Source organism: Antrostomus carolinensis, unplaced genomic scaffold (assembly GCF_000700745.2).
Source record: "Antrostomus carolinensis isolate BGI_N321 unplaced genomic scaffold, ASM70074v2 scaffold12061, whole genome shotgun sequence".
Lineage (NCBI taxonomy): Eukaryota > Metazoa > Chordata > Aves > Caprimulgiformes > Caprimulgidae > Antrostomus > Antrostomus carolinensis.
Genome location: NW_010293589.1, coordinates 1 through 14,173, shown reverse-complemented (window position 1 = coordinate 14,173; position 14,173 = coordinate 1). Strand labels below are relative to the sequence as shown.

General features: G+C 40.4%; 1 protein-coding gene across 1 annotated transcript in view; it reads right to left on the bottom strand.

Moving 5' to 3' along the window:
* Window positions 1–11,276, bottom strand: part of STAB2 (stabilin 2) — a gene marked incomplete at its 5' end in the record, with an annotated part of 86,960 nt that extends 75,684 nt beyond the window's left edge. The window contains 5 exons of the mRNA XM_029087300.1: window positions 992–1,061; window positions 1,892–1,977; window positions 5,991–6,106; window positions 6,932–7,065; window positions 11,205–11,276. Coding sequence (XP_028943133.1) covers window positions 992–1,061; window positions 1,892–1,977; window positions 5,991–6,106; window positions 6,932–7,065; window positions 11,205–11,276 — 478 coding nt within the window. The remainder of the gene's footprint in view (window positions 1–991; window positions 1,062–1,891; window positions 1,978–5,990; window positions 6,107–6,931; window positions 7,066–11,204) is intronic.
* Window positions 11,277–14,173: the final 2,897 nt, after the last annotated feature.

Sequence of the window (14,173 nt, the reverse complement as noted above, 5' to 3'; positions counted from 1 at the left end):
TTTCCCTAGATATCAACTATTGATCTCCAATACCGGATACTAGACTAGAAGAACTTTTGGCCTGAATCAAAAAGGCCTTTTTAAAATCAGATGTACTGATTTCAATGCCACATGATTATTTCATGCCTTAATATACTTCCAGTTTGTAGATGTATTTAAAAACAATAGCAAAATACTGTAAGCCACTATAAATTATATATTTGATATGTTTCCACCCAATATTTTAAGTACCTTACTATCTCCCATATTTAGATCAAATAAAAGCAAATCCACAATTTAGGGTGAAAAGTGGATAACGTGATAATTGGCTAACAGGGAGGCATACCTGCTGGAACACACAGGTGATTCTAATTCCTAATTTATTTGACTGTTGGTTATATCAGAGATATTCAAGACAAAATTAAGATATTTTTGGTAGCTCCACACCAAGTGTTGTCTGTACAGTCCTGAGCTGAATCCAGCCCCACTGTGAATGAGGAATTGAGTAGTTGCCTATTTTCTTTGCCTGTTGTGTTCCCTGAAGCAGGCAGCAGCTTTTGATGAGAAACCCTTAGACTCTCCTACCCATTTCACTGTGATTTCTTAGTGTCTGAATACAGCTTTCAATTGGTCTCTGCAACCACCTGAAAGAAGGTTTTAGCGAGGTGGGTCTCAGCCCCTTCTCCCAAGCAACAAGGGACAGAACAAGAGGAAATGGCCAAGTTGCAACAGGGGAGGTTTAGATTGGATGTTAGGGAAAAATGTCTTTACAGAAAGGGTTGTCAAGCATTGGAACAGGCTGGCCAGGAAAGTGGTTGAGTCACCATCCCTGGACCATCCCCGGAGGTATTTTAAAGATGTGTAGATATGGTGCTTACGGACTTGGGTTAGTGGTGGACTTCATAGTGCTAGGTTAATGGTTGGACTCAATGATCTTAAAGGTCTTTTCCAACCAAAACTTTTCTATGATTCCCTTCTTTTCCCCACTTCAATAAAGAAAGGTCAAACTTACTTGATGTGCAGTGAGGACCAAACAAATTATCTTCAGCACATTTTTCACAGGCTGTCCCACCAAATCCTTTCTGTGAATTACAGAATGGAAATCAAAACTCAAGTCTCTTATCTATCTCTATATAGGTAGAGATATGCTTAGCAACCTGAAAACGGCATCTCTAACTGCCAAAAGAAAATAACATGAAAGGTTCACTCAGCAAATCAGAGATGACTACTGCAATCTAGAAAACATTGTCTTTTGAATGACTTTTTTCCCGTCTTAAAAAAAAAATATATATTCTAGCTCTTACACTTCAAATCAGATGTTCTGAATATCAAAGTTAACAATAAAGCACAGTAATCAAGCCTAATGTCCAAATACTTATGTTGTATTTACTGACTGTCTCTTACTCTGTGTCTTTTTTTTTGCATGTCCCTAAAAGATGTGCTTTTGATGTAATGGAAAGATTAACCAGTAGAGGGGGAGGTAGAAAAAAATTCTAGCTGTTTTTTTAAAAAAAAATCTTTTTGGGTGAAGTTATAAAGCACTACACATTGCAGTCTCAGCAAAGGAGCATTATATTGAGTGTATAGCCCCAAGTATAAGTCCTTTCTAATTAGGGTAAAAACTTGTAAGTAACAGCATACTTTAAAAAGCAGAGGAACTCAAGCCACCTGTTTCAGGACAACAAGATAGAAGAGCTCTTGAATAGTTTAATCTGAACATGCTCAAGTCCGTAGAAGTAATAGTGTGAAGATCAGTGCAAACTGTGAAAAAAAAAAATGTACTCCAAGCAGATCACCTCTACTATTTCTGAAATGCTTTCCTTTAATGTATTTATACAATGTAATATGCATTATTTCTTAGCAGAGCTTACATGACATTTTTGTATTTTTCCATTTAAAGGAAAGGACATACCTGACAAGTGCATGTTCCATCTCCATTTATACCCTGGGAGCAGTGTCCTCTCCTGTTACAAGGTGCTGCAGCTCCTCCCGGACAGGCTAGAAATGCCAAGGTTTAAGCCATCAGTCAGCTTGCTCTGACCCTTATTCTCCCCTTGCATGTTAGGGCTGAGAGCCTCAGAGGCTGTAGATTTTGTGCCAGGCAAGGACCTTGAGTGATTGCTGCTATTTTGCAGCTCTCTGAATCTCTTCACTAGAATCTGCTTCAGCAGAGACCATCACCTTCTCTAGTCTGGGAATTTAAGCAGGTGACTGTAGTCAAAGGATTGCACAAAAAATAATTTTCTTATTCTAAAGTACCATATTGATTTTGTCCCTTGTGACCCACCTCTGTCTGCAGACATTCTCTACTGTTAGCTTTTTTATACAAGAGGAGTTTGCCCGACCACTTCTGTATGTTAATACAACTCTGATTGAAAATTGCTAAGTTAAGAGTCTAAATAAGCCTTTTTCTTTTCCTCACAAATTGCAGTTACTTAATGTGGAAAGTTTTTTCCTTTTCCCTGCTACTTTCTTTAAGACTGTGATATTTGATTGAAATGATCTTGGAAATTGAAATTTGGGGATCTCATAACCCACTTCTGTCCAATGTGCTATGATCACTAGGTAAACTTGTGTGCCAGAGATGTGCTATGCTCTTCAAATCCCCTGGTGCTAAAATCATGATTACAGGCAGGGGTATACCAGCTGAGACAGAGCCTGATCAAAAGCTTCAGGCCAGCAGGAGAGGATAAGAAACAATGACTGTATTTACAAATTAAAATAGTTTAATTTTTTTCTGAAATTTTTAGATATTCAAATTTTTACTGAAAGGTTGCCTATAGGAAATGCATATTACATTAATTTTTAGTCAGATTGTTATGTCAGGTTTTTCCCCCTCTGGAGATATTATTTTTTTATAGTTATGCAACCTCTCCATGGAAAAGATTTATTAACTCCCTTCCATAAGGTCTTCCTTCCCATAAGTGGAGTTCCCATTATGTACCATAATACTGATGCAGGTGGTATCTAAATGTGTCAAGCTCCTACTGCCCTCACAGGTTCTCTGCTGTACCTTACTGGTAGATTTATTGCTTATAAAGATTCTCATTTTGTTTTGTGTGGGTGGAGATGGGCAGCACTGGATTTATGCTCCCAATGGGTAACTTAATCCTGTTTTAGAGTGTTTAAGTGATGGGGAAGTTCTAATGAAAATTAATTTGATTTGGACAGAGTGATGAGCAAATAAGTGGATGTGTATATGTCTACACCTATTTTAGTGAAGGCTTTGGCTTTATACCAGTCTGATAGTATTTCTTAATTTATTCCTTAATGATGAGTCTGTGAGGTCTGTTGGATCTGAGTAAGATTCTTGTGAAAAAAAACAATAAAACAAAAAGATAAAATTTTAGTGCAGTTTATATCACACATGCTGAAATAAAAAGATTTATTAAGAATTGAGATGAAATAACCAGAAATGAGGTAAAGTAATGCATATACTTTAATCTTTAAAGTGGCTTTTAGTGAATCTTATTTTCTGGCTACCATATGATAGCTAAATCTCATCTTTAGGACTGACGCAGATGCAAACTGTTTAATGTTTGCTCTGAGTAGAAACAACTTTACCTGCACTAATGCTTTTATTGATTGTGTGGAGATAGAGAAATCATGAGAAAACTCAGTTTATGGTATAAATTTTAGGAAAGAATGCTTTAAAATTGCTGACAAAACAGGCTTTTGCAGTTGTATCTTCATTAAACTTCCCCTTATCTTCACTACCTCTTGTCTCTTGATTTGATACTACCATCAAGGGACAGCTTTATCGGAAGTTTAGCAAATTACCGTGCTGTTGTACACGTTTGGTCAGGCAGATAAAGCTCTTCCCCTGGCCAGCGGGGCCACAGGAGGCAGCGCGGGGATGCTGGAGAGACCCTGGCCCTGTCACCTGCCACCACCCCAGTGCCGGGGAGAAACGAGACCTTTGTGTTTATTGAGGATATTTTTTGAAAAGTAGTAAGAAAGAGATGTTTTTGTTTAGCTCTTACAGCTGTCAGAGAACAAAGGCCAAATCTTTATACCAAACCAAAAGAACTTAAATTGATCAGCTTTTTTGTCTCATACAGTTTAATTCAGCACTTCCCAAATGTTTTCCAATGCAGTCTGTTGGATTACTTCTTTTCCCCTCTCTCCCTGCATGCTAAAGCAGTGGGTAGAACTTGTAAAGAAGAAGTATTTTGGACATATATTTTCATAGACTTAGGTTTATTTTCTTTCCTCTTGTCTTTTTTCCCCCCCTTTTCACCTTTTTACTGTTACAGTGCTTTCTACTCAGTTGCCTCTACCAAACACCTTTCAGTTTGTACCCAGGCTTTTCTTCAGAGCCATGTGAATGTTTGTTCAGAGCTGGGGTAGGGAGTAGCTCCCACTGAAGCCCATCAGTTGATACATGTGGGACATCTGAGCTCCACCAGCTCTGGCATCTGTGGTTGGATGATACTGGCAGTGTTAAAAGGCTGTGCTCTTTTACACTGGATTTTTTTTTTCCTGTACTTTTCCCCTTTTCCTTGATGTCTTTTTACATAGGGATGGGCGTGCAGCTTGTTGGCTCAGGGAGCTTCGTGGGGAGGAAGGGGGACAAAATATCACACTGTGTTTCAGCATGTGCTATCATTTAAGGAAGTCGGAGTGCTACTTAAGACCTAATTTTGTCATTGCCTTCAGATGCTACACATGAAGCAAACCCCTAGTCAGTGATTTTTCTCTGGCCTCAGGAAGGACCGGCTTTCCTCCAAACATTTCAAGGCACGCAGTATGCTCTTAGAGTGATTGTGATAAGGCAAAGAGCTATTCTCTTCCTCCAAATGACAGCAGAAACAATGCTGAGACCTTGAATCTTTGCTTTTTGGGGCCAGGAAATTTGTTGGAAGGAAGAGAGGGCTTCCTCGCCTCTGCAGCCTACTGCCCACAGCAGTGCAGGCAGGGCTCTGGCTGACAGTCATTGAGCTCTGCCCCTCATAAAACCGATGCCCCTTGTGTGGCCTCCCAGAACACCATGAAGTTTGGGATGACAATCGTGTACAGCATTGCCTTCCTCCTCCTAGGCACTTAAGCTGCATTTGGTGGAAAAATGGTAAACCACCACCCAAGTCGTTACCTTCAGAAGAAGAGAGGACCACGCACTATTTATGCAGCTCTTCACCTGTCTTTTCTACAGCAGTAGCTGTAATTGTAGTTGGGATTTGACTATTTTACAGTAGTAGATAAATGACTGATATTTAAATCATAGCTTGGGCCATACTAAAATATATATATTTTTTTTCTATTTCATGGACAAAAGGACTTCACAGATGTTGAACCAGACCTTTACCCCATTATCTTAACTGTTAACTTAAACAAGGAAATGCTCTGCCTGGACAGGGAAACTTCCTCTGTGGGTCTTGATGCCCACCTCAGTAGCTTGAGGTTTGATGTAATTTAGGCTTTTTGTGAGGAAGGGGCAGCAGGAGGAAAGGCACTCCTGATTACCCCTGCTTCACTCATGGCCTTTAGCATTTGCTGGAGTCTCAAAACACTTGGAGGGAAAAACTGTTTCAAGTTGAACTGAAAGAAAAGACCCTCCTTGAAACCAAAGAGGAAAGAATGAAAGAGATTTGGAAATGTGTCAGTCAGATGAGGGTAAGTTTGATGTAAAATGAAACATTTAAACTTGCAGTTTGAAAATTTTAATTTTTAGTATCTGTTATGCGCATCACCTCAAATGAAAAGTAATTTTGCAAGCATTGGCTGAAATGATTTATTTTGAAAATCTCAAAACCAAGGTGGTTCACCGAATTATCTGAATTTTTCCATTATTTTTTGTTTTTGAATTAAGCTTTTAATATGCATTTTTCTCTAAATCCTCTAAGTTTTGACTGAAAACTGCTGTTTATTTCTGCTCCTATAATAAGCTCTGAGGAGCAATCTTCTCATGGCAATGTTTTCTGAAAAAAATAAAAATCACTGCTCTACTTCTGATCAAATTCTCTCTCTCTTTTTTTTTTTTTAAAAAAAAAAAAAAAAAAAAGCAAGCTTACCTATGCAGTCTGGGCCCCAATGTCCCTGGCAGCACTCAGGTTGTTCAAATTCCTTCATACAATGATGCCGACATCCCGGGAACGAAAGTGTGTGGGTTTTAATTTCTAGATAATACCTGAGGAAAAGAAGTTGGAGCTGCTTTAAAGTGCTTAAAAGCCTCCTGTGGGAAATGAAAAATGAAATTCTTAACCTCTTCTTCTCCTTCTGGTGTCAGGCAAGAGCACTTTAAGCTCAGTTGTATTGATCTGCCTTTTTTTCTTCATTAGAACATACATTGTACATCAAGGTCTAAAAAGGTCCTAGGAGCTGTTACTTTTGCATAGTGTATTTTTTTTTTCATTTCTGCATCCTAAGCACAGCAGCTTTCTCTAGGTTTTGATTTGAAATAGTATTTTAAAAATTACTTGCTATCTAGGTTTTTTAAATGCTAAGTAAGTTAAAAATAATTACATTTTCCATAAAATACTGCTTTTCTTTTTTTTTTTAAATCTGAAAGACAAGATTTCAAATTTGTTTTGAGTTATTTCTTCTTGCCCTTCAGCCTTGACACCCCCCAGTCTAGCAGTTTGAAAAATCTGTGATTTATATGATGATATATGAGATAAATAATATATAAATATTATTTATATGATAATATATATTTATCATATGATTTTATATATCATTCATATAAAGTATGCAGAATAAACAGGGAACTGATTTTATGATATCACGCAAAACAAAATCTGATAGGCCATTGATAGCAATGTTTATTTTCCTCTTATACCATTTGCTGATTAACTTTAGTCTTGAAGTACTTGAGCTTGAGTGAACTTGAGTTCTGGTGTCGGCGAAGCCAATGATAAGTGTTCCTTAAGAAAATTGCACGAAATAGAGCTTTCATAATATGAATTAAAATTGTTACCCTATTCACAGAGAAGGGGTCTGACAGAAGAGATACCTGCAGTCTGGTATCCCAGTCCCATTGGTAATTTTGGTGTAACCAGCAGGGCACTGGGTTTTGAGGTTTAAAGAGCAAGGCACGCATTCAGTTTTCATTCGAATGAGCAGCTTTTGATCACATTGATTCTTCATCTGTAACAGAAGATTTTAAAAATTACATTTAACTCAGCTTTGCTTTCACTCACTGCCACAAGCTCTATCCTGTTCAGCTGGAGTTCTCTGCTCTGGAGCTAAACTAGGTAACAGACCACATATTAGGGCTTTGCAGCAGTCTTGTCTGCACAAAATATGTCCAACCACTGCAGGATAAACTCCTCCAAGTGTCATATTTCTCCTAAAAATGCTTTCTCAACAAATGCTAATTTCAGCACACTTAAAAGCCAGGTTACCAAGACAGCATCAGCCTACCTTATAGAGTGTTAGTTCTGAAGTTGCCTTGCAAACCCAAAGCAGGATGGAGAAAGACAAGTGCCAGCAAGTGCCTTTTCCATTCAATGGCAAAACTAAACAGAAGGTGTGGGGGAAGTTGCTCATGGCTCTGTGCACACAGAGCACAGCACAAAGCCTTTGATCATATCAAAAGGCCGGGTTTTGTATTATCAGCACCACCGTACTGAACTAAAGGACTGTTATTTTCAAATTGGTGTAAAAGAATGATGTCTAGCTTTGTACTGAAATCTGGTAGAAGTTACAGGCCTGACCCCACTAGAGCACACTGAGGAGTGCAGCTTCCTCTTTTTTTTTTGACCTAGGGAAAGCCACAGAAGGCACCAGCTTAGCTTGGGAAACCTGGCTGTAGTCCTCTAGCTCACATGCCAAGGGCTCATACCCCTTGCTGTAGAGGTCCGAGTTTCAAGAATGAAAATCTGACAAATGACTTCAGAAAGTGGCAAAAAGAAGAAAAGGCTTACAGTATTGTCACAGTGGTAGCTCTGTATTTTGTGATTGTAGAAATAACAGATCTAAAAATATCTATATGCCAAAAATGGTGTCTGTTTCCTACTACTAAAACAGTAGATGTATTTTAAAGCAAAAAGTCCCTGCTGATCTCCATCTAATGTTGGCTTCATCTTCTTTCTTCCTGGTGAGTATTTGTAGAAGTAAGTTCATAATTCACAAATAGTGAGAAATGATCTAATGTAAAATGTGATCTTTAAAAAACAACAAAAAGTGAGAAATGAAATCATCATCCTTGGAGAGGAAGTACTGTGAAGTGCTCCGTTTTCTATTCCAAGATAACCATTTGTCCACTGTTCTCTAAGTATGGACCCATTTAGGTGTTTTTAAGCCAATCAAGCAATATTGACCACGGCAGGCTTCCTGTCTGGCACAGTAGAACTGAAGTGAACTATAAATGGGATTTTAATTAAGCAGTCGAGTAGTCAATTAAGGCAACATCTGAACCATTGCCAGGGCAACTTAAGGAAATGCTTAATGTTTGTCTTGAAAAACTGTACCTGCCCACTGTGTGCGTGTGTATGCATACATGCATTATGTAGGTACCAGTTCTAGCAGCATCATCCATTTGAAAATATTTAAATATGTTAATAGTTGTCTGTGGATATTTAAAGTAGTTTCCCAGGTTATAAAGCAAGAAGGACAATTATACCAGAACAGCATAATACAAGATAATGGAGGTTCTTGCATGAAATTTAGTTTGAACAAGATGATCTTTTAGAAAGCATTAATTTGATTTGGAAATGGTCATTTGTGGAGAAACAAACCATGGTATGTTGCTTCTGACATAATTTGTCTATGATGGTTTTGCTTCAGTCTCCAGTCTTTGCTCTTCTGTAATTTGCATGACAGGTAGGAAACTATTCTGCTAAGGAGTTTACTACTCCCTTCCTATGAATACTTGCAGCCTGAGATTAAAGTAAATTTTATTTGTGCACCTAAAGAAATAGCATTTCTTTAATTCCCTGCTATGACTCTGGTTTCCTAGTTCTTGAGTCATTCCCCAGCTCTCCTCCAGAGGAGCCTACTCAGTGTGGCAATAGCCCTCCTGGATGGGGAGTGTCAGACTCAGCCTGTCTGGGCAATTCCTGTGCACATGAATGGGACTTGTGCAAGGTCTTCTTTGTCCCCCACCTCAGCAAATTGATCATTAACTGTTTGTGCAGCAGTGTCACAGCAGGAGCTTCAGGTAATTTGTTATCCAGGGTCTATTCCAAGCCATCACTTCCAAGGATGGAGCCCATTGCAGAGCTGTCATGTGTTGCTCAATGGGTACCCTCCAGTATTTCTGTCCAGGGATTCCCAAACAACATATGTGCACATGCAACCCTGTGCTGTCCAGGTAGCACCAGACCTTATGGGCATGTGTGGGCTGCTGCAACCTCATTGCAGAAGCTCACAGTTGGCCTAGGTGGGTACACTGGCACCTTGGGCAAAATTTCTACATATGTCACAGCCTGATAATCCTGGATGAAGCCTTCACCCCAGCGCTTTCTTCCCTTGTTAGTTATTCTTCCTTCAATGTTTGTGAGAGCAGCACACTTTGGTAGTGAAGACTGTGAGGATGTATCACAAACACTGATAAAGAGATTAAGTTGCATGAGCTCTGAGGGACTCCACTTGGTGGTCATGATCCAGTTTATAAGTATATTTCAACACCTATTTAGTCTTCAAATTTTAGTCTTTACAAATGAACTGTTGAAACCTGATTTAGGCAATGTTCAGATATGGTAATTACATTTGAGTTGTGAAACTTCTACCGTTGGGTAGATGCATTTCAGGCATCTTTGAAATAAAAATGAGATCTTTTTCCAGATGTGGGTATAATGTGGATACAGCTCAATCAGACACTTGTCAAAGTAGTGGCAAGCAAGTAGCAGACTGAGCAGCCTCCCTGCTCTCTTGGCAGAGCCTGGCGCTGGTGGGGCGCTGGACTGACCTGGCACTTTGGGCTTCTAGTCTAAGGTGGCTCCCACAACTCAAACCAGAGCGTGTCTGCACCTTGCTTCCCATCCAAAAACCACCTTACGAGGCAGCAACTTGAGAGAGCTTGAATGCTTCAAGCCTTTCAAAACCCTGGTGCTCAGCACCGGTGCAGCCACCTTAGTGACCCTCCTTAATGAGAGATGACTCACACACCAGAGAAAGAAACAACACAGGAAAAACAGGCAGTCGGGCACCTTAATGGCTGTATTTCCACTGAGTCAAATCAGTATTGTTAGTGTTAAAGAATCATAAACTTGTAACAAGAAAATTCAAAGAGATTTTGAAAAGATAAAATCCAAACAAAAATAGGTTATTTTTTTTTTCCCTACCACCAGCTATAAAACCTATTTTTTCTAAAAATGGTGGAGTTATTTCCACTTTATCCCATTTCCTCATTTTCATTTTTTGCTGTTATGAAAAATGGAAGAAAGGTGATTTGTTAGTAGCAATTTTTTTAGAGACAGAATAAGATAACACCTTTCCCGGTACTTGTTTGTACTTTTCAAAGTGTTTTTCCATTTAAAACAGAACTAAAATGAGTGGCTTCCCTCTTCCCCCCCCCAGCTCTACAATTTCTCCCCATCCTTTAGTTTCCTCTTCCACAAGTGGTTTTTCTGCAGATCGCAGTGATTTAAAGCCTCACGTTATGAGACAGTTTAGATGAATGCATATCTCTGTTGAACTCCTGGTTCAGATTTGTAACCCAACACTTTCTGCCTCTCTACAAGGGTGGTAAAAACAGATTTGGTGAAATTCCACAGATGCATAGGATTTGTACATAACAAATGCACCCCCAAATGCTTCCCCAAAAGTCTACAAATCTTTTACTTAAGTTTATAATTTTGTACCATTGCTTCCAATAGCCTAGTTCTTTACAATTTTTTTCCCCACCTGTCTGAAATAGCTTTTCGTCCTTGTGGTTAGTAATGGATAATTTTAACTATTGAAAAATTTCTGCTTTCATATTCTGAATTATCAGAAATTCTAATGATTTTCTTTTGTTGCTTTTGATGATTAAGTCAGCTAGAATGTTTTGCCATGTTTGCAATTTCTTAGAGACATTTTCAGTGTACTCATGAAACATCATTTGAGCCAAATTCTCATATGGAATAAACAGAAGCATTTCTGTTACTTCAGAGGACTGAATTACACAGCTCTTGGTTTATAATTCAGTGTCATATAGCATCAGTGACTGTTAAAGTGGGTTTTTCTTCTATTAGATATGGTATCTGATACCGAGCCTCTCTATAACAGTGAAACAGCCCCCGTCCCATAGTGTAATACAGACACATAATAATTAATTACATGAATAAAAAACTGCTTCTTACCTCGTCTGGGACTTGCGATGTCAAACATGGCTTTGCTGCTGCCAAAAAAGCCAAAAAGAATAAAACAACTGGATTTTTTTCCATTTACTTTTTTTCCTTCAGAGCTCTCCAGACAGAGCAACTAAAACTCTGACGTAAAAGGATTGTTTGTTAGAGAAGCTACTTCTTCTGCATTCTTAGGTAAATAGTTTTAAAGGACTCTGGTCTTCCTGAAGGACAATGAGTGAATGATACAGCATGTGAAGCTTGCCTGCAGGCAGGAAAAATTCCAAAATGAGGGTCTTTGCTGAAAGTTTTCACTGCAAAGCTGAATAAACCCTTCCTAACTGAATGACAGGATATCCTGACAGGGCTCTGTTCATTTATCCCTCTCTCTGAAGCTGATGACAGTGCAAAACCAAGGACACTGAACTGTTATGACAGAAGATGTTTTCTTCTTTTAGGTGGGCATGAACAGGGGATGGGAGCAACTGCTGCACTTTTCATTACATTTGTTCAACTGACCTAAGGCTGAGCACGGGGGCTCTGGAAGGTGGCCTGTCAGCCCTAATAACGTAAGGGTGGGTTCTCCAAATGTGGTTCTGGAAGAAATACTACCGACTTTCTCTCAGGAGGACAAAAAAACACCTTACAGCTTTGGCTAGATGGATAAAAAGGGGGATTTTTTCGTTGAATCATTTTGACTGACTTCCTGCAGCTATGCAGAAGAAAATTAACTCAGCTATGTTACTTGCATACGATTAGGAGGGATGAGTAGACAGACATTCTGATTTGCCAAAAGCAAAACTCTTTCTCTTTCTTCTCAAAGTTGTTCAGCTCTTCTCTAGTACTGCTCTTTGCTGCTGCTCTGGTCAGTCTTGTAAGGGCAGCCTCTTGCATGTCTTAAATACCTAATAGTTTGGCTCCCTCCAGTTTGCCAGCTTTGCTTTGTGCCCCTGACATTATCATTTTTGAAAGCAGTCCATAAGGGTGCCTTAATACAAAGTTGTGCTTTGAAGCTAGGTTAAGTTTTTGAAGAGTCCACAGGGATTGTAAACATAGTGCTTTCTCCCAGATTCCTATTTGTAATCATGGCTAGATGCTGCATTCCCCTTTAGACCACAAATGTAACATTGTAAGCGAGTATCTTGAACTCTGTATTTTTTTCCTAAAGAGCTCAGGGGTGATACGCATATAATACACAAACTCATCTACTTTTTTAATATGCTCTAACTGAATACTGCAGAATTCCCGGTAGGAGTTGGCAGGGCAAGATGTTTCCTGTGCACTCATCAGATCCTGTTCCTTTCTGCTATATGATGAGGAAAGTAAATACTTTCTTGTTTATGCAGACAAGATAGCAGCCAGGGTTTGCAATGTACATGCTGATGGTACGTATGGCCTTGAGAAGTGCCGTTTCTCTTTTCTGAGGTCAAGGACTTTCATGTTACTTTGGTTTTGCATACAATATAGAGCCTGGTCCAACGGAAGGTTTTTCTCCGGAAGAGCAGAATCCTGGGGTATCTTCTCTCCTATATGATGATAGCCCATAGCTGCACCCCGGTTTTGCATACAATATAGAGCCTGGTCCAACAGAAGGTTTTTCTCCAGAAGAGCAGAATCCTGGGGTATCTTCTCTTCTATATGATGATAGCCCATAGCTGCACCCTACCCTCTGTGGGATGTTTGGGACTAAAACTTATCATCCCTCCTCTGCAGCTGTGCCTTGTTGGAGCATAGGCAGGGTGGATGTCCGGGCAGGGTCTGCGCTACCTGGGCAAAACACGTTTGCCTGGTCCCTGTGTGTGTGACAGCAGGAGCTGACAGCTTCTGCAGCACCTTGAGGTCAGCTGGGTTTCTTGCCTGTTGCCACTTCAGACAACGCAGTGATGAAAGGAGCTGTAAATCAAGCATGTCCCTTTCCTGTCCTGTAGATTGAGATAAAAAGCAACACACATCAGCTCTCTTGTTATCTGCTCTTATCTCCCATATAGGCATTTGTGTAAAGTAAACCCTTTTTCTCTTTCCTTCCTCTCCCTTCGTGTTGGAGCGCGGCCTCCCCACTGACTGCTGTGATGACTGCTTTCTCAGCTCCAGAGGGACTGGCCGCCCTTTCCTTGTGTTAGTGATGTGGATTTTCCTTGTTTGCCAGGGAATTAAATACAGACTGTGCCAGGCTCTAACTATAACTCTGCCTGGCCATTTCCTGCCCCACTCTGGGCAGAAACACAGGCCAATACGTCACCTGGCACACAGGACGGGGCTCCCTGGGGACTCAGGGGGTGTGCAAGGTGGTACCCCAGCGCTCAAAACAGGCTGTGCAGTGAGGCAGCATACCTGGGTCTCCAGCCAGGGAGGTGGGATGCTGCCCTGCTCTGGAGGAGGCTGCCTTGGAGGCCTGGCCAGCTCCTGGCGCACTGGGCAGCCACTGACTCCAGTGCCATTGTCTGTGTTGGTGTTGGGTGCTGGCATGCTGCTGGCACAGGTAGGAAGGCCTGTCTGCCAGGTTTCTCCCTTTGCTTTTAGAAACGTGATGGTGGTGGTCTCTGCAGGCTGGGACCTGCATCCTTCCTCCCCTTCCCCTGCCAGAGTGCTGAGGGGTCCGCGCACCTCTGGGATCCCCAGTGAGGATCTCGCCTGTCAATGTGCTACCCTGTGCATTGACGTGTCTGTGCTGACTTTTGTCTTGGCTGTTTGATGTGTTTGTATCCTGTCCTGGCCAGCCAGCCTGTATATTTCTGGTGCAACGCTCCTCCAGGGTCGTGGAGTTATCACATTCTTATTATCTTGCTTCTTATGCAGCTCAGCTGAGACCTTCGTGCTCTTGCATTTCCTACTCTTTTTCCTGGCTTTAGCAGGATATTTTATTTTAGCTTTATGCTGTGCCTCTTTCTGTGTCCAGCTGGAGTGGTCGTCTTGGGTCTCTTTGTTTCTACAAGAAGGTGAAACTTTTGGAAGCTTTAGATGACAAATATCAAAATACAAATATG